Source organism: Diplotaxodon limnothrissa, linkage group LG18, assembly GCF_057381915.1.
Source record: "Diplotaxodon limnothrissa isolate DT_005_m linkage group LG18, D_limnothrissa_male_GT1.1, whole genome shotgun sequence".
NCBI lineage: Eukaryota > Metazoa > Chordata > Actinopteri > Cichliformes > Cichlidae > Diplotaxodon > Diplotaxodon limnothrissa.
In genome coordinates this window covers 24,134,309-24,156,248 of record NC_140613.1, presented here as the reverse complement: position 1 = coordinate 24,156,248, position 21,940 = coordinate 24,134,309, and the positions used below count along the sequence as shown (strand labels likewise).

General features: G+C 39.5%; 2 protein-coding genes across 2 annotated transcripts in view; one reads left to right on the top strand and one right to left on the bottom strand.

The window, feature by feature from the left end:
- Positions 1-9,636, top strand: part of gng12a (guanine nucleotide binding protein (G protein), gamma 12a) — a 37,427-nt gene extending 27,791 nt beyond the window's left edge. Inside the window, exons 2-3 of the mRNA XM_085377310.1 lie at positions 6,781-6,889; positions 7,651-9,636. Coding sequence (XP_085233436.1) covers positions 6,797-6,889; positions 7,651-7,776 — 219 coding nt within the window. The 5' untranslated portion in view covers positions 6,781-6,796 and the 3' untranslated portion in view covers positions 7,777-9,636. The remainder of the gene's footprint in view (positions 1-6,780; positions 6,890-7,650) is intronic.
- Positions 9,637-13,605: 3,969 nt separating this feature from the next.
- On the bottom strand, positions 13,606-15,786 carry gadd45aa (growth arrest and DNA-damage-inducible, alpha, a). The gene is made up of 4 exons (XM_085379037.1): positions 15,643-15,786; positions 15,000-15,101; positions 14,655-14,880; positions 13,606-14,384 (listed from the first exon to the last, which is right to left on the bottom strand). The coding sequence occupies exons 1-4, from the start codon at positions 15,690-15,692 to the stop codon at positions 14,271-14,273; spliced, it is 492 nt and encodes a 163-aa protein (XP_085235163.1). The 5' UTR covers positions 15,693-15,786; the 3' UTR covers positions 13,606-14,270.
- Positions 15,787-21,940: the final 6,154 nt, after the last annotated feature.

The window sequence follows — 21,940 nt, the reverse complement described above, 5'->3', positions numbered from 1 at the left end:
GAATATGTTGGGCACAATTGAATGTATGAAACTCAATGACAAAGGAAGCTTTTTCTTTTTTTAAATAAAATGTTTTACATTAGCATGTGGCTAAAAAGTTACCTAACCCTAAGCCTGCGATGCTAAATTATTAATGAACATTTCTGCAAAGCGACTTGCTGACTCAATGTGTTGTTTCAACAAAGCTCATAAATGAGGATGGCAGATGCCCTGGTGCTCGTGTACCAGCTGTTGCGTATGATAAGTCTTATCAAGAATGGCAAAATTGTGTGTTGTCAGGGCCTGCAAAATGTTACAGTAACACAGTAATGCTAATGAGCATTTCTGAAGAAGAAGTTTGTTGTGCAGTTAATTTGCATAAATTGTGTTAAAGGTCCCAAGTCTCTAATGTCTCTTTGGCAGACAAAATCATTGCTGTTTTAACTGCCAAACAGCAGCTGACAGACAAACCAGAGCCTAATAAGTACCTCTTTCTTTTTTCTGGTGGGAAAGTAGTGATGTCAGGCTTGTGGTTCTCACAGTATAAAACAAGTATAAGCTCACCACGTCTGTGTTGTGCCTCACCCCTTCTTTTTCACAGACTGAGAAACTCTGCAGCCAGAGTCTCCCTTCTAGTTTATAAACACAATCACGCTTTACTCAGCATCAGGACTGATGACTGAGTATTAGTAAGGTTGATAAGCACTGTTACCTTATGAGAACAGGGAAGTGTTTATAGTAAAGCAGGCTGCAGAGTAGTTCTGAGGGACATGTTTTAGGTACAGCAGGAGACGGTTTTTCACTCAGCTGGAAAAGTGCTGAGTTGCAGCACAAAGTATGAGAGATCTACTTTTAGCTTTGCCTGCAGACTAGGAAACTCCTACTGGCAGGGGGAAGGTTGTAGTTGAGAAAGATACCACGATTAAGTGCGCGTGTGTGTGTGTGTGTGTGTGTGTGTTTGTATGGAAAGGGGAACAGCTAGTATAATGACGTGTGGCTGGAGTCCTTTAAACTCTTTTCAAAGCTGCAGACATCTGTCTGTATGTTGCATTTTCACAATTCACTGCTTTATTTGGAAAATGGTAAATGGCCTGTATTTATATAGCGCTTTACTAGTCCCTAAGGACCCCAAAGTGCTAACACTTACAGTCTGGACAGTAGATTTTCAAGTATTTTTAAAATAATCACATATCAAATGTGATTTATATTTTTGCAGATAAAAAAAGAGGCTCTTGTGCATAATCATGTATGTGCAGCTTGCACATGCATAATGTCAGCAGATGTAGTTTAATACTGCAGAAAGCACTCGTCGTGCAGCCAATTTGTCAGAAACACGACATCAGAGCGCATGGTCTATGCTTTTCTTTTTTCTTTAGTAAAAATTGTTGCATGAGTGAAGAAGTAATTGCAGGATCAATCTGATTTAACAAACAAGTAGCTCCCACACGGCAGCAAGACACGGTACAGTTTGTTTCCTTACTTGAGATTAGGTTGCAGCTCTTCATCTGACAGTTCAGTAATGTCCTTCATGTTCTGTACTTGCAGGAAAAAAAATAATTTATGAAATGTGTTTCCCTGTGTCAGAATGAAATGTTGTATTAGCATCAGCAGAGACTAAAAATACAGGAGGTATTGTGAAGGTCGAATCTGCCCTTGGTAAAACAACTACATTCAGTAACTGCAACTGCTCAGTGTAAAGTGAATGGATCACTGTGGCTGCAGGAGTGGCGTCAGAAAGCTGAGCTTGCTTTGATAAAAATTTAAAGGATTCTGACTTTAAAAGGACCTCAAAAGCCTTCACTACAAACATCCATTCTCAATCATCAAAGACATAGTTGCCTCCAAGTCTTTTACTATATTCTCACCGCTATGCTATAAACTCCATGCTCAGATGGCCTGGCCTGCATGGGTTTGCTTAGCTCTGTATTTTTATGTCTGAATTTTATTTAGAGTTTCTTTTTGTGAGCACTCGTTTTTTGCATCAAATTTGCATGCGCGCAGGAGTGAGATAATCCAAGCTTTTGGAGCATTTAGGTTACTGTGACATTTTTTCCTCCAGCTCCTCCACAACCCAAATAATAACACCCATTCTGAAAAGGTCCTACCGATCATTTACCGAAGACAGTACCAGTTGGTGTATCTGCAGAAGAACGCAGTCTGCAATTACCAATCTGTCATTTTTGGGTCAACTAGATGTAGAGCTTTCCATGCGTAAAAGGCTGATCCTTGCCTGCCTCTCATCACCTTATGTCAGTTAAAGTGTGAAGTACAGCTGTCAATACTTAAGCCCTAAAGCAGTGTTACTTTATTACAAAAGCTGCTCCAATCTAAAAAGCCCGAGATACTCACTCACTGAAGAGACCACACAGACTGACTCTTCTTTTAGCCTTTAATGTATGTTATTTGTATTCGTCAGCCGATTTTAAGAGGGTTTTTTGGGTTTAAGCTGCAGTGTAGTAATAGTGTGAGACACACAGTTTTTCATCTCTGAGTGTTGCTGTTAATAGCATTGACTCATAATGGTTCCCTGTTCTTGGTACTTTGAACACCGTGCTAATGAATGGCATGTGTGCGGGTAGGTTTGTGTGTGTAAGATACAGCAGAGTGGCGGGCCCATGCTGCTCTGTGCAGTAGGTGGTCCTGCCTGCTTGTATGCATGTGTGTTGTGCTGTAAAAGAGGTGGTCTTTTTCTGATCCTTGAAGGTAAATTTTTTTTGCCCAGCTTCTGTATGTACATGGTGGTGGTTAATGCCACACACTCATGCTCACAGTGCTCTCCCATAGAGTTTCAGCCCGGCTGCTGCTGGTGGTAGCTGGCATCACATCACAGGGGCTGCACTGTTTGACTCATTTTACCTACAGAAATCACTTCTGAGTCCCAATGGGAGTCCTGCCTCTTTCTTCTACCACACATGCTGATTAAAATAATCTACACAAAGTAGTAAACTTTCAATTCTGTCTTAATTTCATCTTAAATAACATTCGTGGAGGTCTCTTTAGTTCCCTTCACATGCCAGGCTTCAGATGTGGAGAGCCAAAGCTTTAAAAGTGTCTCAGTCTAAATACTTATTACACTTGAGGGTTACTGACAGCAACTAATATTTAAATAATGGGTTGGTATTAGACCTGCAAGCAAAGATTACTTTGGTAGTCGACTAATCGGCAAGTTTTTCTTTGATTATTTGATTATGCAACGATTATTTCAACAACTTTTATCTCCACTTCCTGTGAGCAGATCTCTTCTTCCAGGCTCCAGGTACCTTTCCCCACCTTATTCCTTCCACCTGTGAATCACCAGCAAATTAAGATAACGACTCAGGAAATTAATTTTAAAATAATCAGTGTATTAAGTAACACAAATTAAAGTGCTAGTAGTATTTAAACAAACAAACAAAAAAAAAAAACAACTAAAAATAGGAAACTAAAATGGCTTCTGTCCATAAGTTCAAATAAATTTTCACATTAAATCCAAAAGATTTAGTTTCCACTCCAAAATAACAAGTTACCAACGTTAACAGATGAATTCATCATGGATTCACAGTTGCAGTGGACAAGCTCTGCAGTGGGGCTTTCGCTTATTTTTGAGATGATGTTCCCAGCAGCTGAGAACAATGGAAAAGTCGCTCTCTGTCATGACTTCAGCCATTTGAGAGGTGCATGAGCCTCATTAAAAGACGAACTCAACGCCTGTGCTTAGTACTAGTGAAACAGAACAAAACAGAATTATATTGTCTGCCTTGGCGACATAGTTTCCTGCAGTGTATTGCAGTTACATAAACAGATTTATGTGATATGATGCATCGACAATAAAATTCTGCATCAACAAATTTTTATAGTCGACATCTTTCATTAGGCCAACGAATCTGGGTGCTATCTTTTCTGTGAGACAGATATAACATTACAGAAAAATTCTTTTTGTATCCTTTTGTGTAATCTTGAAGCTTGAAAAGAAAAACAACTGGACATCTTTAAGTTTCTTGAAGACATTTCACCTTTCATCTGAGAAGCTTCTTCAGTTCTGAAGAAGCTCTAAGGAACTGTTCTTTTCTTTCCAAGCTCCTTAGATTACCATGACCTGGATGACTGAGAAGCTACACAGATATCCTTTTGTGTCGTTATGCATATTTTTCTGTAAAATACTTTGATGGACAGAGGAGTTCATGGTCGACCTCAAGGTGCCCAGGATCTGTGGCTGCAAAACAAGCACAAATCATTATGCCTCCACCACCGTGCTTGACAGCTGGGAGGAGTTGTTTGTCCTGATGGTTTTCATCAAACACAGCATGCATTATGGCCAAACATTATGGCCAAGGATCAACACTCTGTACATCGAAAGGGCATCATTTAGAACGCTTGTGGTGTGTTCAGACATAGACTTTGTATTTGAGATTTAGCTCTTGGGTTGTTTGCAGTTCTTCTGATCTTGGGGTGAATTAGCTAGGACGTCCAATCCTGGAAATATCTTTAAAACACACCTGAATGACTGCATACTTGTGAGCAGAATGATGGAAGTTTTCTTATTTAAGACACAGTGTGCACATAGAAAAGTGAGAAGTTACGATCACTTAACATAGCACAGCATCATTTATACAGAAAAGAGAAAAACTTGGTAAAATTTCAGAATAAATCTCCCTTTAAACCCTTTAAATTAATTTGTCTGAATTACGCTGGCAGCAAAATAAAATGTGGTACCTTTTTAAATCTGCTTTGGTTTTACTTGCACCTCTGATCTGTGATTAAGAGCCCTTTTATTCTCTTTTGCAGAATGTGTAATTGCTGCTGAACCTGAAATAGCAGTCTTTAACTCAAGACATGGATGATTAGCCTCTCTGCAGGAAGAGGTTTTTGAGAGAAAGGACCAGCCCAAGTTTTGTTGTTTTTTTTTTACTTCAGACCTGCCGTGTGAAGCTTGTTTGCATTTCTCATTCTATCGCAGTATTTCTTTGTAGTACTTGATCAGCAGTTGTTGGGCCGTGTTTGCATATTGCACTATGCAGTCGGTTTTGCTTGATAGTGCCAAGATACCAGAATATTTTATCTGGAAGCAGGAAAATGCTAGCTCATCTGGAGCAGGTGAAGTAAAAGTGCAGTCTGGAACTTTATACCTGTGGAGATTTTTAGTGTCAAGAAGTGAGGAACAAAATCTTTGCTTCTTTCAGTATAATAATAAAAGAAAAAAATCTAAGCCTGGGCATGTCCCTTGCACAAAATTCCTCCACACATTGAAAAGAAGAAAAAAACAAAGACTTGGACTCAAAATGTTTAGATAAAAGGATTTTTTTGTCCTCTTCACCTTTTGGTGGCTCGCCTTTATGAGGAAGATGAGGATGTCTCTACCCTCTCAGATTGTGACGCAAGACTCTTTGATGTCTCACAAGATATCAATAACATTTCAGCACTTTGAGTCATCTCTCAAACTCACTCTTTTGAAGTCTTTACTTGTCATTGGATGGAAATAAAACTCCAATCAGGCACTTCCCAGGAGAACTCTTCCGTCCCTTCATGTTTCCGTTTTTTGTCTTTATTCCTCCCTCGCTCTTTGTTCTTGAAATGAAAAGCAGTGTGATTTGGCTACAGCATCAGACGCTGTTTGGACTGACTACATCCTGCAGACAGGGTCTAATAAAATAAACATTTTCTGCAATATGTTTGCATTGGACTAAAACTGGCTTTAGGACTGTCTGTGGCTGTTGCAAGTTCATGTGTGTCTCGTTTACAGCACCTTCCTGTATCATTTAGTTACTGTGACCGAGGCCTCGTTACACAATCCTGTGCCCATTCAGAGCGGATGCAGTAATTGGAGCATTTGTGCACCAAAACATAAACACAGTAGTAATAGTAATAATAATATACTTGTTTGTATTTTTCTGTTTGCATGTTTCTAAATCAGTAAAGATTTTGCTTTAACGCCAGGGTATCTCTGCAAAGCAGAAAATAGAGCCCTGTAGGTACTTAGCTAAAACTAGAGTATAAAAACCAAAAATACGCTCTAAGGCAACTTTTAAAAGGCCTGAATGAAAAAGCATTGCCTTTTTGTAACTGCATACAGGTTGATTGATTTATATATTTCACGCACACTGTTTGTTAATTTAAATTAAACGTCACAGTTTGCACAAACTTTCGACACAAACTTCTGAGAAGCTGTACTTTAGGCTTCCTGTTCTCTGCTGAGAAAGGTTTTGGTCAAAGCAAGGTGTGTCACAAGAAGGCATTTGTGTGTTATGCAAAGATGTTACAGGAAATAAGTCTGTTTTTATGGGAAACACAGACACGTGGCAATAAAAGGAAGCAAGAGAGCACAAGAGCGACATCGGAGCTGGATTGTGAATTATGTCCGGGCTTGTTCGCTCTGTGTGTTAATGATTATCAGAAAAACTCTGAACTCTTTGTGGCCTTTGGTGCAAACACACACATCATGCATATTCTGATCTTCATTAACTGTCTTAGGTAGCAGAGTGTGTGCAGCTCACATACTTTTGCTGCAAGTATGCACTGGCAAAACAAAATTTGCATATTTCAAAGGAAATGTGGATGTTTGGCCTGTCTGTGTGCTATAGAGCTGTTGGTATGCAACACATTACATGCATTACATAAGGTCAAATCATTTAATAGCTTGTGATGAACACCTGAGACACATTCAGTGCCAATAATTGGAATCATCATTTCGATAGAAGTGCAGGAACTGAAAACAAAACTAGATTTTATTGGCCTCTTACATCAGTGCATTCTTACCAAAAACATATTTGCATTCTTTATCTGTTTCTTCCTCCTCATCCAGTCATCTTCCATTCTTCCTTGCAGTGTTGCATCGCCCAGGATGTCTTCAAAGCTTCACCCTTCCAATAACATCGCCCATGCCCGACGGACGGTGAACCAGCTGAGAATAGAGGCGAGCATTGAGAGGATAAAGGTACAGTGCCTCATTCAAGCCACCTCTCCTGTTCTATGTTATGTATCTGTTCCACCAACAACATATGGTCCAGGGGTGCTTGCTCTGGGGGGTGTAATGTTCTCTTTACATATGATTTGTCACTATATAAATAAAATAAAATAGAATTAATGGCTCAAAGTGTAGTGAACTGCTCATGTTCAATGTTACGAGATACCTTAACAAATAAAATACACATTTAAAAACATGTTTATGTTCTGCAGAATAACATGAATGGAGTGTGGGGAAAAATTGTTGTTTTTGGCCAAATGTGAGGTGTGTACATGGGATTAACCAGCCAATCACACAACTGCTTCTCTTAAAAGTTGTTGCTTCTACACAAGCAATAGCATTGGATGATAACTCGTGAATTTGAGCCACTTTGTGGAATACAAATTACAATTTGTTTAGTGATTTGTATTCCTTTTTCAGAGTCTTTACTCCATCAAACCTGGCAGAGACAGACACGATGGTCACATGTTTAGATACAGTGGTGCTTGGAGTTTTTAAGGATATCCTTATTTCACATGTTCATCTCAAATAGATGTGATGCCGTACTCTAAAACCAGTCTAAAGATCCAAAGCTTTTGAACATAATTGTTGAGCAGTACATAAATATGTGTTGTGTTTACAAATGGATTGACTTTGTGTGCTTGCGCATTGCAACAAAGACATCCATTAAAAGCTCTCTCCATTCGTATGTGATGTTTTTTTTATTTACTTATTTTTTATTGTTTCCACAGGTATCCAAGGCCTCTGCAGACCTTATGAACTACTGCACCGAACACGCCAGAAATGACCCTCTCCTTACGGGCATCCCTGCTTCAGACAACCCCTTCAAGGAAAAAAAACCCTGCACTATATTGTAGTGGATGTCACCTAGCCTTTATCTGTTTTTTTTTTTTCTTTTGTGTGTTTGTTTGTTTGTTTTGGCTTATTAATGTTCCTGTATTTCTTTGTGTTGGGAGAAATTGGAGGAGTGGACTGGGATCGAATCATTACCATGTGTTCAGAAACCATGTGTTGTGTGCCTGTTCCAGCAGCCCTGTATTATTCACTGAAAATATTGACCCATTCTTCAGTTTGAGCTCTAACCACTAACAAAACGTTGCTTCCAAGTACGTAATATCAAAGCAGATATCCTTGTCGAAATGTCCCAACAGCACTTGCAATCCTCAGTGATGGATTTTGGTCTTTCCTGATATGTGCACAACGTCATCTCCGGTGGGCAGCGACTGTTACTCATCTCCCTGGTTTGCCTTAAATGGGTTCATGCAGCCAAAGTGTCCCTCCTGCCCTTTAAAGTGTGTCATCCAAGGAGAACAGTGAGAGCTTCAGAAAGAGGTGCCACCGGTATTGTACGGTTTGGATTACTAAATTCAGGGGCGGGTTCTGCTCAGATGTTACCGTGATGTATTTTGGATTGGAGCAGTAACACTTAGTGTTAAATTCCAGTAACGCAAAGTATTTTACAACCCATCCCAGCTGCAGCAGCCCCCAGCTGCTTCTGCGTAATCTGCATCCAGCTCAGTTCAGTCTGTTCCTCTCTGGTACTACAGCTGTAATCTGATAGTGTAAAATCTCCTTGCAGTATAATTACCTTGTATAGTGTTTCCTTTAGCTGATTTAATGAACCGTCATGTTGATATTCATTCCATATGAACACCTTTGGTCAAAGATAATCAGTGCTCAGATTCAGATTTACATGAAGCAACACTGTGTAATGAAAAGCCGGGACCAAGAAAACCAATGACACTGCATATTAGAAATATTTTTAATGGTGTCTGAATTTGACTGTTTTAGCCGTCCTTTGTAAAAACTTTCTGCGGTACGTTATTTTTAGGATGCTCACGACAAAACGTGCTAGCGATCTTTACTCAGTGTCAGCCCCGCCTGCTCGCTCATCACAAGTGTCTTAGTCAAGTGAACGTGCACATCATTATCTTTAAGTGTTTTGGCACCAGGTGGGCGTAATGTGTGTGCATTGATTTATTTTTACTTTTTATTTTTTTTAAACCACTCTCTTAAAACTGCTCTAGTTTTCCACTTTTGTGTTTGTGGGGATGGAGGGTGTCGGTCTGGCATGTGCTGTATGTTGTGATTTGCTGGGAGAAAAATATCTGCTATGGTGAATTTTACAATAAGAAAAAAAAAAGACAGAATAGATAGTATTAATTCAAATCTTCTTCACTCTAAAGCCTTACTTATGTTTGCCTTGTATGATGAAGAACATTCTAACTTGGGAGTACTTTCTTTAAAGATGTTTCTATCAATTTTTATCTGTGGGATGAAAGTGATTTGTAACAATATTGTGCCATCGGGTTTTGTCTACATGTCACGAGCAGAACTTGTTAAAATTGTGTTTCACTTACCAGGTGCTCCGCTTTTCAGCAGTTTTGGTATTGTTGTCTTCTCCAAAGGGTACTTTCAGGTCTTCAAATCAGCAAGATCTAGTGTTACTATCAATGGTATTGTTATTTTTTATGATTTTTGTCTAAGCTGTCAGTTCTTCTTACTTGCAATAAACGAGTCCTGTATGCCTCCTAAGGAAAAAATTCAGATGACCACTGCCATGTCCTAATTTCTGTCCATTCACAGTGACTCTGTAACAGCCTTATTGTACCATTTATAGATTAATTTAATTGTCAAAATCTGCATTTTGATAACTGTCTTTATTAATATTCCAACATTTGTATGAAGACTTAACTGAAATTAATAAAGTGAAGCATTCCTACAGTCCAATACTGTACTAATATCTCAATAAAAACATGCCGTGCTGCATAGCCTTGCTACTATCCATGCTGAGATTTATGCAGAATAGAAACCCGATGCTGGCCTCTCATGTCCATAGTGTTATCTGGGGCTACTTCCTCTCATTAGACATGTATGTATTTCTTACTTGGGAGAGAAGAGACCTCGGGCCTCTCACCAGGGCAGTTTAAAAACCGTGTGCAAAGCTAAATATAGAAAGTGCAACACTCTGATTTCCACCACTCTTGGATAGTAACTATTTTGGGGCACAGCCTGCTTAGCCTGAGAGTCTGTTTTTCTTCTCTGCTGGTGGCCTCTTGGGTCTCTCTGACCTTGTTTCATGGCAGCTGGTGGGTACAGAGCTTTTTACGTTTTCTGCTCCACACAATGGGAAGATCATACAGGAATGGCATATTGTCAGCTATTGTAACAACTACAGAAATACAGGGCTGGATGTGACAGTTCTCACACATACAGCCACGTAGTGATGGAAAAAAAAAAAAAAACCCAAAACAATGTCACCTATTATTGTTCAAAAGCTACACAGGCGAAACTCTCCTCTTGTTTTCTCACGGTGCTCGTCCCTCAGAGATCAAATGTCACTGCAGGAAACATGAGCGTTGTTAGTATTGTACAGACTATTAAAAATAGAGACTTGTAATGGAAACTTTAGAGGGGACCTGTTCTCATTTCTAACTCCATGTTTTTATTAACCGACTCTACTAAAGTACCTTTGCAGATTTGCAGCTGAAAATAGTGCTTTTTTTTTTTTTTACAAACAAAAAAAAAATTTGTGGGCTTTCCTCTGATTGGCTGGCCCTCATAAACAAACAAAGTGTCAGAGGCTTATGTACTTACAGCCAGGGTTGTGTGCTTGAGATGACCGTTGGACTCTGAAGCCTGACCTTATTACAGTTAGCATCTGCCATTGTAACATTACACATATGACAAATAAAAACAGGCCCATTTCAAGTTGACAAAGCTATGATAAGATTAAAAACTTGTGGCATGTAAAAGCATCCATTAAAGATGTTTTACAGACATCTGTAGACATGAATGCCCCTGAAGGCCACTGCAGTAATCCCAGTTTGTCATTGTGCAGCAATGTGAGAGTTGGGAGTGGGGGGTAGCGGCTGGCAGGGTAGCTCACTGACCATGTGCCCCACTGTGAAAATCTGTCCTGGCAGTTACAGTGTCAGTGTGTAGGAATGTGCTGATGTGTGGGTGAGGCTGGATGATGGAGGGTGTGGAGTGCAGTTGCACCTCAGTTCCTCTGGTAGTCCCAGCTGCATGTTTATCTCTCCATTGCCAGCTAATCTGTACTTTTCCTGTTTAAGTTACAATATGTAATGCACAACTCACCCATAAACAGTGCTGCAAATAATAGAGTACTTTCACGCTAGTGCTGCCTGTATGTCAGTGACTTTATTATTTGTGTTATCAACACTCCTACTTTGGAACATTTCAGAAACTTCTAATTGGCTTCATTTATATAACAGCTTCAGTTTCACAATGATAACATTAGAATATACAAACATGATTAAAGGCCCAGCATGCCCTTATAAACTAATAGGCATTCTCAGTCAGTATGATTCAGCATACTGACACCAAAGCTGTGTAAAACTCTGCAGGAACTTTCATGAGGGCCCCATGTGACAATAAAAATGATGATGCTGAAACTCCTGATGTGATCTATTAGTTTTAGTGATTTAGAGTATGCAATTTCTGGAAATATTACGGTGGGGTTGTTGCTACTATAAAAGCTGCACAACTTTTTCACTAAAAAAGATGGATTGAGATGGCATTTAAAGTTATATAACAAAACATTGGAAAACTGAAATAGAAGGCTTTTATTTTTTTAAATAAATCAGACTTCAAAGCATCTGTTACATTCCTAGAACTCTCTGTGGCTTTTATTTTGAAAACCATGTTTAAACTGGTCATGCCGATGTAACTGGGACTGTCATGTAAGTTTCCACCACTGCTTATAGCTGAGCTCATGAAACCTAAGCGAAACGCCAAACTAGCATGAAATTTGACAGGTGCGACTGGTGAAATGTACCTTATCAATATTTACCATTTCCATAGATGTGGCCTAATTTTTCCGATTCACTTGTTGCTCTGGCTGTCATGCACCCACCAGCTTAAAAGCTCCACGAGCCCACACAGTTAGTGAAACAACTCCTAAATACTTAGGGTGTAATCGTCCATCCCGTCTATATTCTGACACTTCATCTCGAGGAGATAGTCGTCCCCTGTGATGCAAAATCCTTAGAGCAGGACAGCACTTTACTGGCTGGAGTAAATCAAGTCTTGTGCAACATCCCTGCAATGTTTAAACAGTGCTGATAAATGTGTCACGGGTCAAATTCATACGGTTGTGCAGCTGATATGTATTGTTGTGACAGGTGTGTCCTCTTGTTGATATTAATTTGTTTGCCATTAGGATAGCATCTCAGTATAACGCAGCCTAATCAAAAAGCCTTAAATAGCCATAAAGAAGAACCAACACCTCTCTGAGTCTGGGTTAAACAGCACTGATTTTTGGCTAGATGCACCTATTAAAATTATAATTGATCTTGACAGCGCACAGTGCGTTCAAATCTCAATTCATTATATTACTGCCTCAGGATATTAGGTTACATCAGCACAAGCCAAATATTCGATGTTCAGAGTGACTCAGTAGCTAACTGAACTTTGCTCTGTGTTTAAACAACAGTGAACTTTTCCCTGCAGTAGCACACGACCACCAGGTGACGATCACGAAAAGGGAAAAACATCCAGCATAAACTTCAAAGGAAGTCAAAAGTGGTATTACAGGGCTTACATCAGCCCTCCGCTGCTCACAGTAAAAACAGAGACCAGCTGAAGCATTACTGAGGCACTGGGTTTTGTTTTGAAGTCCAGTCCTCTGCTATATGCAGCTCAAACTGTGAGATTTAAGTAGAGCACAAAACCCACCAAACTGGCAAAGAATTAGTAAATTCATTCTGACTACAGAGAAGCAAGTCAGTCAAGTTGAGCAGCAGTAAATAATTCACACAGAGGCTGAACTGGATTGTGCAACTCAAGGACAGGCTTCTGCCCTTCTCGTGATTATGACTGTGCACTTTTAGAAGGGGATTGCCCGCCTGACTCCAGCCCTGTGACATCATCGAAACTCAACTCCAGAGAGATCACCTGCATGTGACATAGCTGGGAAGGGAAAGGGTGAGGGGGTGGCGGGAGCGCTCCAGATCATCTTGCACGAGGTTGCGTGCCAAAACCTTGTTTAGAATACGCTCCAAGTTTTTTTCCACTCCTGTTTCCAGTAAGGACTCTCTGCACATTATTGGTCCTGAGGGGAGAAGCCAGCGTATTCTGAGCAAACCCTCAAGAGACCTGCACTAGTTCTCAATATTTTATTTAAATTTTTTTTTTTTTTTTTTTTTTTTAAAATGGTGTGGTACATGTTCCCCCCCTCCTGAGGAAGTCAGCTAGTGAAAATGCAAACTGCCAACAACAAATCAGAGTATTGGTGAAACGGGAACCTGTTTGGATGAATGAGCAAGGTCCTGCTGACCGAGGCAGAAGCTGGAGCAGAGAGAGCTGCGAGGATTATTGTTCTCTTCAGCTCAGAGATGGCACTGAGGCCAACATGACCCCTGTGATCCACGTGATCCACTTGCTAAAGGTCCCATTTCAGCTCAGCTTTGCTAAAATTTCCAGAAATGCAAAGGAGAGATCAACAAACGCAGTTCTTGTTCCAAAAACAAAATACTTTTATTGACACCAATACAGATAAGTGTCTCGTATTCAGATATTACAAATATTTTTTTATATATATATAAAAAAAAAAAAAAAAAAAAAAAAGGAAAAAAAGAAACATAAATACACTTAAATATAATTAGAAATAATTTAAATTGTAACAAAAGAACTATTTCACTTGTGGCAAGAAGCCAGCTGGTATTAGAAACACTAGATACACAGAATGTCTTCACTGGATGTGTAGCCCTTCCCTTTTTTCTCTCTTTTTTAAATATAAATTATCACAACAGCAAAGTGAACATTAACAGTTTTTAATCAAACAAGTGAAACTGCAGTAGGTCCAGTGTTTCAACGAGTGCTTTGTTTCTGCAGAGAGAGGCCGAGGCCTTGGTCCACTCAACGGCTCCACGTTCTGGTTTCCCCACACTTTTCTGACTTCTCCGTCACAGAGTCCTTTACCAAACAAACACATGATAGTATCCGTCTGTACTGTGTCCAGCCAGTGTCACATTTAAAGAAAGAAAAGAAGAAAAAAAACAACAAAACAATGCCATTTCCACCGTGTGATGATACAAGAACCTCGCCGTCTCATCTCGATTGCCAAGGCTGACAGATGCAACTCCAAACAGTCCTGTGAAAATCCAACCCCTGCTTTTTTTCCCCTCCTCATCCTTTAAATACATCATCTCATACAGACAGCAAGGTTTTTTCCCCCTCTTTTCTTCCAGGAATTTTCTTCCCCCCCAAATCAGCAGTGCTTTGGAATTTGATCTTTGGATGGTAATCTGTGTCCATCGGGGTTCACGCCTCTCTTTGTGTGCAGATAAAATTCGTCTCTGGACACATTTTTGTCGCTGGTCAAAGTTCATCGTTCAGGCAAGTTGATGATGGGTACCCACTGGTCCATGCAGCGGCTCTCTCTGCAGAATCTGCTCAGTTTGCTCAGAGCTGGGTCCTTCCATGATGTAGAATGTGGGCTCTAAAAATGAATATAAACAAAAGTATGTAAATGCCTGTTCATTTGTTTACTTCAAAGTACAGATAGTTCCTGTATGTGCTGGTAGATTCAAGGTATTTTCCTCCACCGTGATTCCTCAGAAGTCATGAGGGAGGAGTCATATTCATGTTTACTAAATTCACAAGAACAAGTACTGACATGTTTCCCATGTGAGTAAGAGTTTCAGGCATGTGCACAAAATTCTTATGGTTTTAGCTATAAAACCACATAGATAGAGGAAGAGACACTTACAGTGACAAGGACACAGTGGAGGTCCAAAGGTTCGCCCCCGCTCTGTTTTCCACCTCCCCCACCACCCAATATTTGTGCCAGGCGCCTGGTGTTGTTGACTTTCAGGATGTTGATGTCATTCTCGCAGCAAAAAGCCTGAATGAGAGTAAAGTGGATCTGCAGGGCCACGTCTTTAACGTCCTCTTCATCTGCAGCCAGGACGCACAGAACCACATTATCAGGGTCTCTGCGGGAAAGAGAGAGAGGCGCTGTTAGTCTATGAGGTCATGCATGTACATGCTGCATGGGCTGCTTTCACACAGGGGCAACTTGTTGCAAACTTCAGGACAGATACGTTGCACTTACACATTGAGCGACTTGGCAGCCTCGTAGACGCCGACTGTAATGCCTCCCTGTGGCAGCGCAGAGGTGAGGACTTCCTCCAAAGCTTTGGCCACCGTGTCCATTCTGCAACACACAGTTTCACTTTAACAAACGTTGCAACAGCAGTTTTAACACACACACATAAACCCAAGGAAAACCCCCACCGTACTCTGTCTGGGTAGCGTTAGCTAATCGGACTCCTAGCTAACCAGCCGGTATTCCCTGACTTCGAGCACAACTGACAGCCGTGCAAGGTTTGTTTAACCACTAAAAATAAAAATAAAAACAAGCTAACTCTTGTCAGTTTTGCGGTTTGAGTCCCTTTGACTAGCTTTAATTAGCTCTCCAGTGAGAAATCTGGTGTTTTTCGGTCACCTAAAAGCACACAGCAGCAGCTACGTTAGCTAAGTGGAGACCGGGGCTCGCGACCGGAGCGGTTAACTGAAAAGACACCGGACTGTAGCACCGACAGCTCGCTGAGAAACACCGTCCACACAGCAGCTACAGGCAAACCCCCCCACAAACCTGGATTTATCTTTATCGTGCACTTATCTAATTAATGCATGCGATTAGCTGCACATAAACCACATCAACCTTTAAAATACAAATAATCCAAATTATTTACCTTTCCTGAGAATAATCCGCATTTAGTTCCTCAAATGTCATGTTGTACATAAAATCCAAATCCACCTTTAGCGCAAACAGTACAGTGCTGGTGAGGTATCCTAGTGTCTTCTCGACTTGACACACTTTTTTTATCTTTACTCCACTGTGCTGCAACTGAGAGATAAATCTGGCAACTTCACATTATAAGAGTCCGAGAGAAAGCCCGGCTCTCTCCATTGGTGGTATGCTAATTCTCCTGCTGTGGGATTGGACACATAGGACAGCAGGCGTGTCTGTCTCTTGTCGGGTTACTACCGCAACTGTAGCTGTCTGCTGACCTCCCAACAGTTACACAAAACTACTATTCACTCATATTTCCTCACTAACCTGACTGCAGCTATGTATGTGTGTATGTACAAAGCTTTAGCCTTAATGTTGCCGGTGACCCACTACTGAAGCCAAACCTTGTCCAGCACAGGTATGATTTTATGATGATACAATGACGTAAAGCAACGTTAGAGCAGCCCGACACGAAACAACACGCTATGTTTGAAACTTCATCACTGAAAGCGAGTGTTTAATAAAATAAAGTGTGAAAAATCTGCTGCAGAACTCACCCTCACTCCCGGACAGGACACAGCGGACATCAGGACAACTGCATGGCAACGGGACGCCGCTTAGGAAAGCTGCCCTCTGATTGGTCGACAGTAGAGCGTGCGAAAACACACCGAAACCGCGCGCGAGATCTAAAAAGGACTGGCGCGAGAAAGACCAGCGGGTGGAGGCAAGACTCTTGTGACCCACTTACATCACCTGAGCTACTAAAGCAACGGTTCCTTTACAAAACAGCACTGCCCATCCCTTCCTGTTTCATTTAGATTTAAGCTTTGATTCCAAAGTAAGAATTTTCTTTTTATCATGGAGAGACAAAAGTAAATAAATAAATAACTAAATAAAATAAAAATAAAATAAAAGAATAAATAAGATTTGGTTGCCTACAATTTTCCCAATATTTGAGATATTACAGCAGTTTAAAAGTAAGTAGGTATATTTATTTTTCTAAAGCAAATTTAAAACTAAAGTGCTTTACAGTAAAACAAAATAGTATAAATGGGTTTATGCTACACACTTTCACAATGTTTAAATGAAATAACCTGAAAGCAACCAATCCTCCAATCACAGTTCCAGACATCAGTTTCTCATATAGCTTGACAGAGAACTGATGTCATTCCAGAGTTTTGAAATAAGCTATGACCACAGGATGATCAGAAGTGACTGAGAAGCAGACCTTAATGGTCTTGAGGGAATATATGGCCACAGCATACTACATATACAGTTGCAAGACTTTTTAAAGGCTTTACACACAAATATGGCTCCTAACACAGAGCTCTCTTTTTCGTTCCAGTCAGTAATCTGGCTGCAGCATTTTGGACTAATTGTATATGGGAAAGAGATGATTGTCAGTGTAACCTTACTATGACCACTATTATTTAAAATGTAATTACAGAGAAACTTTGGTTGGTTAAATGTAGTTAAATGTAGTAAGCTAGTAGTAGCTAAGCTCACCTTTACATCACTTTTCCAAACCAACAACAGTAGTATTTATTTGATTAAAAATTGTATTCAGATTCAAGTTTTGTTGTGAAATTTAAAGCCAAATGTAAGAAACCCTTAAACCAGATTAATATCCTGTTAAATGTTTAAAATCTGGGTTTGTATTATAGTTGAAAATAAAATAATTTAGCTTTTCCATTGGTTTTTCAATATATTTGTAATCTTCAGTGTCATTTATTTTAATGATGTTGATATTTAGGAGCAGCAACGATGCTCCACCTGAGCATCGTTGCTGCTCCAGGTGGAGGAGTTTAGGTATCTCAGGGTCTTGTTCACAAGTGAGCGGAGAGCCACTCCAAAGGGTGGCTGGCCTCTCCCTTAGAGAGAGGGTGAGAAGTTCAATCATTCAAGAGGGGCTCAGACTAGAACTGCTACTCATCAAAAGGAGCCAGTTGAGGTGGTTCAGGCTTCTAACTTTAGGCGTCTCCCAGGTGAGACGTTCCAGGCATGTACCACCAGGAGGAGTCCCTGCTGCCCCTGTGACCCGGCCGCCGATAAGTGGAAGAAAATGGATGGGTGGATGACATAATTGTTTATATCACATGTACAGTTTTTGGTAACAGTGTAATAATGTAGCTTGATTGTCTATCTTGAGGTCTGTTTTATAGCAAATGTATAAAAAGTTTTAAGAAGAGCAAATACAAGTTGGTGTTCTAAAGAATATAGTTGTTTCCTTGCAGCAGGAGAGATGAGCTCTCCTTCATAGATGGTGCAGTCAGTGAGGATGGTCACCTGCAGGGTGAAGGTTATTGGATCTCCAAACCACATCAACTGCTTCTCAAATTAAGAAAGTTGGGGCAATGTTAAAGACTTTCTGCTGCACCTACATTTAGATCACCCAAATCCATGACAGTCATTCAGGGAGTAATGCCTAAAACATCCTCAAAAATATTACAACGTACCAAGCTTCTGGGTCTGAATGCAAAACAGATACGCTGTTTGAGCCTCCTTGAGACTGCAGTTGTTGCTGAACAATAAATACATTTTATATTGATTATATCAATGATGTAACTTGCAATACAAATTTATGGGAGGCTTCTGTTCACTAGAACAGTATCCAGCATATTGGCTGATATACTTTATTGCATCTGAAAATAAAAGTTGGGCTGATTTTTCATTGCCTCAAAAGAAATGTTTATAATTATTATTTTGTAATCATACTTACACACTGTGTTTATATTGATTAAGTGTTGCACTAGAAATTGCTTAAGCTCAAGGATGATAATGTAATGTGATTAAGTTAACCCATTAAGAAATGTTTATGTCAGTAGATAAACATTAAGTATTGCTCACTCAGAAAAATGATTTTTAGTACTGTGTACTCACAATAAATAAGTTATCCTAACTTACTCTTAAGTACGCTTTACTTAGTTTTTTTCAGGAAATGAGTTTATGTAATTTTTTTTAAAGTTCTGGGAACTAATTAGACTTTACAGTGTAGGCTAAATCTTTCTGTTTAATCAGGCCTTCCGTTTTTAATTTTCCTTTGTTATTTATGTTTTTTAATTTTAATTTTTATTCTGTTTGAATATGGTTCTAATATTCGTGTTTTAATTGTCATTGTGAGTTTTATGTCTGTGAAAAGCGCTGTATAAATACTTCGAATTCTCAAAGTTAGTATATTTGGAAGTCTTCTCTTTTCTGTCCCAGTAAAACCATTAGTCACTGAATAAAGCTAAATATAATATAATGACATAACATGATGTGCTGGCCTGTCACAGGAGCACATTCAGTGAGAGACTGAGGTTATCCAAACGCACCACTGAATGACACAATAGATCATTCCTGTCCGTGGCTAAAGTTAAAGTATCTTATGGATAGAATTAGCAATATTAGCTACTTAAAGTAGGGTAATTTGGTGTGATTTTGTATTCTGTTGTTGGTTAGTGTAGTTTAAAATCTATTTCCTAAATAAATAAAACTATTTTACCTGAATGCATTTTTATTCCTAGTTTCATGTAAATGTTCCTGACCAGCATCTACTTTTTTGAGCCTTATCTTGGCCTTGCTGTTATCCTGAATACAGACTTTACATTAATAAAAGAAAGCTGCTATTCATATCCCATATCCTGTATGCACTTGTGTTTTGATTGTTCAACATCTCAGTAACTCACCTCTGTGCAAACATCGGATGATCAGATGGCTTCTTCATACCACAGTTTCCCAGTTTCTCTCCCTCCACTGAGCATTTCCAGGTTTCTCAAGAGCAGGATAAAGAGCTTACACAGTTTTCTGACACTTGGATACAGGATACACACAACACTGGTACAGTCTACCAGTGTGTACATAGCTTACTTACTGATACCTGGACAGTTATATATTCAGGGTAGCTTAAACAACAGTGGTCGCATTGTGACAAGTGGCAAGTTACTCCTGGACAACACATGGAAAATATTAAAAAAAAAAGTTAAAGGAAACCATTCTGCAGATGGTAGGGGGTGTTATGCTGCCCCTTGGTGGCTGCAGACAAAAATTACTGTGGAAATATCTTCGCTCTGTGACAGCTCGGATAGGTTGCACATTTCTCAACATACCATAGTCCACGATTACTTTATGGTTAAATGTGTTTTGCTTGGAGTATCAAGCTTAAAAATGTATTCTTGTCCTATTGTTTTTATTTAAGGTAGCAATTAATAATTTTTATCACATTAAGAAAATGGTTAAGCTACTTTACTGCTTAACAAAGACATCAGGTGTATCCAATGAACAAGACTTAACTAGAAACAAGAGTGGGGGGGTCGATCCAAATATCAATAGAATCAATGCCAGTGCTTGTATTGATATCAGATCGATTCTAGTGGTAGCGATAGGATCAATTCTTTGTTTCTATCCTCTAAGTACAGTATATATAAATATGTAGAGATATTTTTTCACACATGCATGTTGAAAAATATCTGAACCTTTTGGTGTTGATTGTCATGTCTATTTTATTTATAGCCTATAGCACATTTAAACAACAGAAGCTGACACAAAGTACTACAGAGGCAGGAACAGTTTCACAATACATGAAAAGCTGAAAGGTGTGTTTTGTTGAATTAACTCATTATGTAAGAAAGTAAAAATCCCTGTGATTTAGCAGTCATTAAAATATGTTCTCAATGTGTAAATAAATAATGACTCATCTCATCAGTCATGACACACTGCTCGGCCATAAGCTGCCTTTGTAGAATAAAAGCATCGGCAATGCTGGCCCTGTATTTACTTGGTTTGGTCAAACCAAAATTTGAAATATCGCACAGCTCTACTAGAAACATGTTTTATTTGCAGAAACATACAAAACTAATCGGCTTTCCTGACCTACAGTGTAATGGCTCAAAGCCATGAAGGTCAAAAAGTATAAATAATTCATACTGAAGAAATCTATCATTCTTCCATCACTGTCTGCTACACATAAAGACCATCTCCAAGAATGAAGCACGATATCTGATATCTGTGACTGATATCTGCCTCCTAACTTGGATACTGGTTTCAACCTTTTTTGGTGCTAAGGTACGTCAGAGGTCAAACCACAGATCAACATCATCACCACAGATCTTTAGAGCACAGCAATTGTAATGTAAACATACTGATAATTGTTAAATATTTTAATGGTTTTGTAGCAGTATGCTTAAAAGCATGAGATAAAATTCATAATAGGTGCAATAATATAGCAAATAAGCATTTTCTGTTAGTGTTCCTGTGATATCATCAACCACAAAAGGGACCGATGTCATACACAGGTACACCAGTTTGACTGCTTGTTAATATAACTATCTAATCAGCCAATCATATCGCAACAACTCAATGCATTTAGTCCTGTAGACATGGTCCAGGCAACCTGCTGAAGTTCAACCTGAGCATCAGAATGGGGATGAAAGGTTATTTAAATGACTTTGAATGTGACATGGCTGTAGGTGTCAGACAGGCTGCTCTGAGTATCTCAGAAACCCTAGAGATGGTTTATGATCTGCTGGGATTTTCCCAGAGAATAGTGTGAGAAATAGAAACTGTCCAGTAAGCAGCAGTTCTCTTGGTGAAAATACCTTGTTGATGTCAGAGGTGAAATGAGAATGGCAACAGGAACTCAGAAACTTGTTACAGCAAAGGTATGCAGAAGAGCGTCTCTGAACCTCTGTTGAACCTTGGTGGACTATAGAAGCGGAAGACAACTCCTGTTAGCTTAAAACAGAAAACTGAGGCTGCATTTTGCACAAGGTCACCAAAATTGGACAAGAGAAGACTGAAAAAATAGCACACCATATCATAAAACTCTGATAAAATCGAACTGGTATCTGGAACATGACAATAAGTTCAATGTACTCAAAACTAATGTCAGTGTCCTGTACAGTGCGTCATGGTGAAAACACATATAAGTTATTCTATATATGTATTTCACCAACACAAGCAGTGAAAACTCTAACTCAACTTGAACTGGGCTTAATGCAGTTCTCTGATTTGTCCAGTAGAGGGGGATAGATGTCAGATGTTGGATCACCAAGGCAGCGCCTCAAAGTTTCCAGGACTACATCATCCTTATCACAGATGAACACAGTATGTTTTCATATTACTGTACTAGCTGAGTATTTTGATTGAATGGTCCTCCAAACCGGATGTTCTGCTGTGTTAATTATATGCAGACCTTTCAGATAAATGCACAGAAATGTAAAAATGACAGTGGGTCAACTCGCACTATGCTACTTTGAACCCGTGAGTAAAATCTGCTG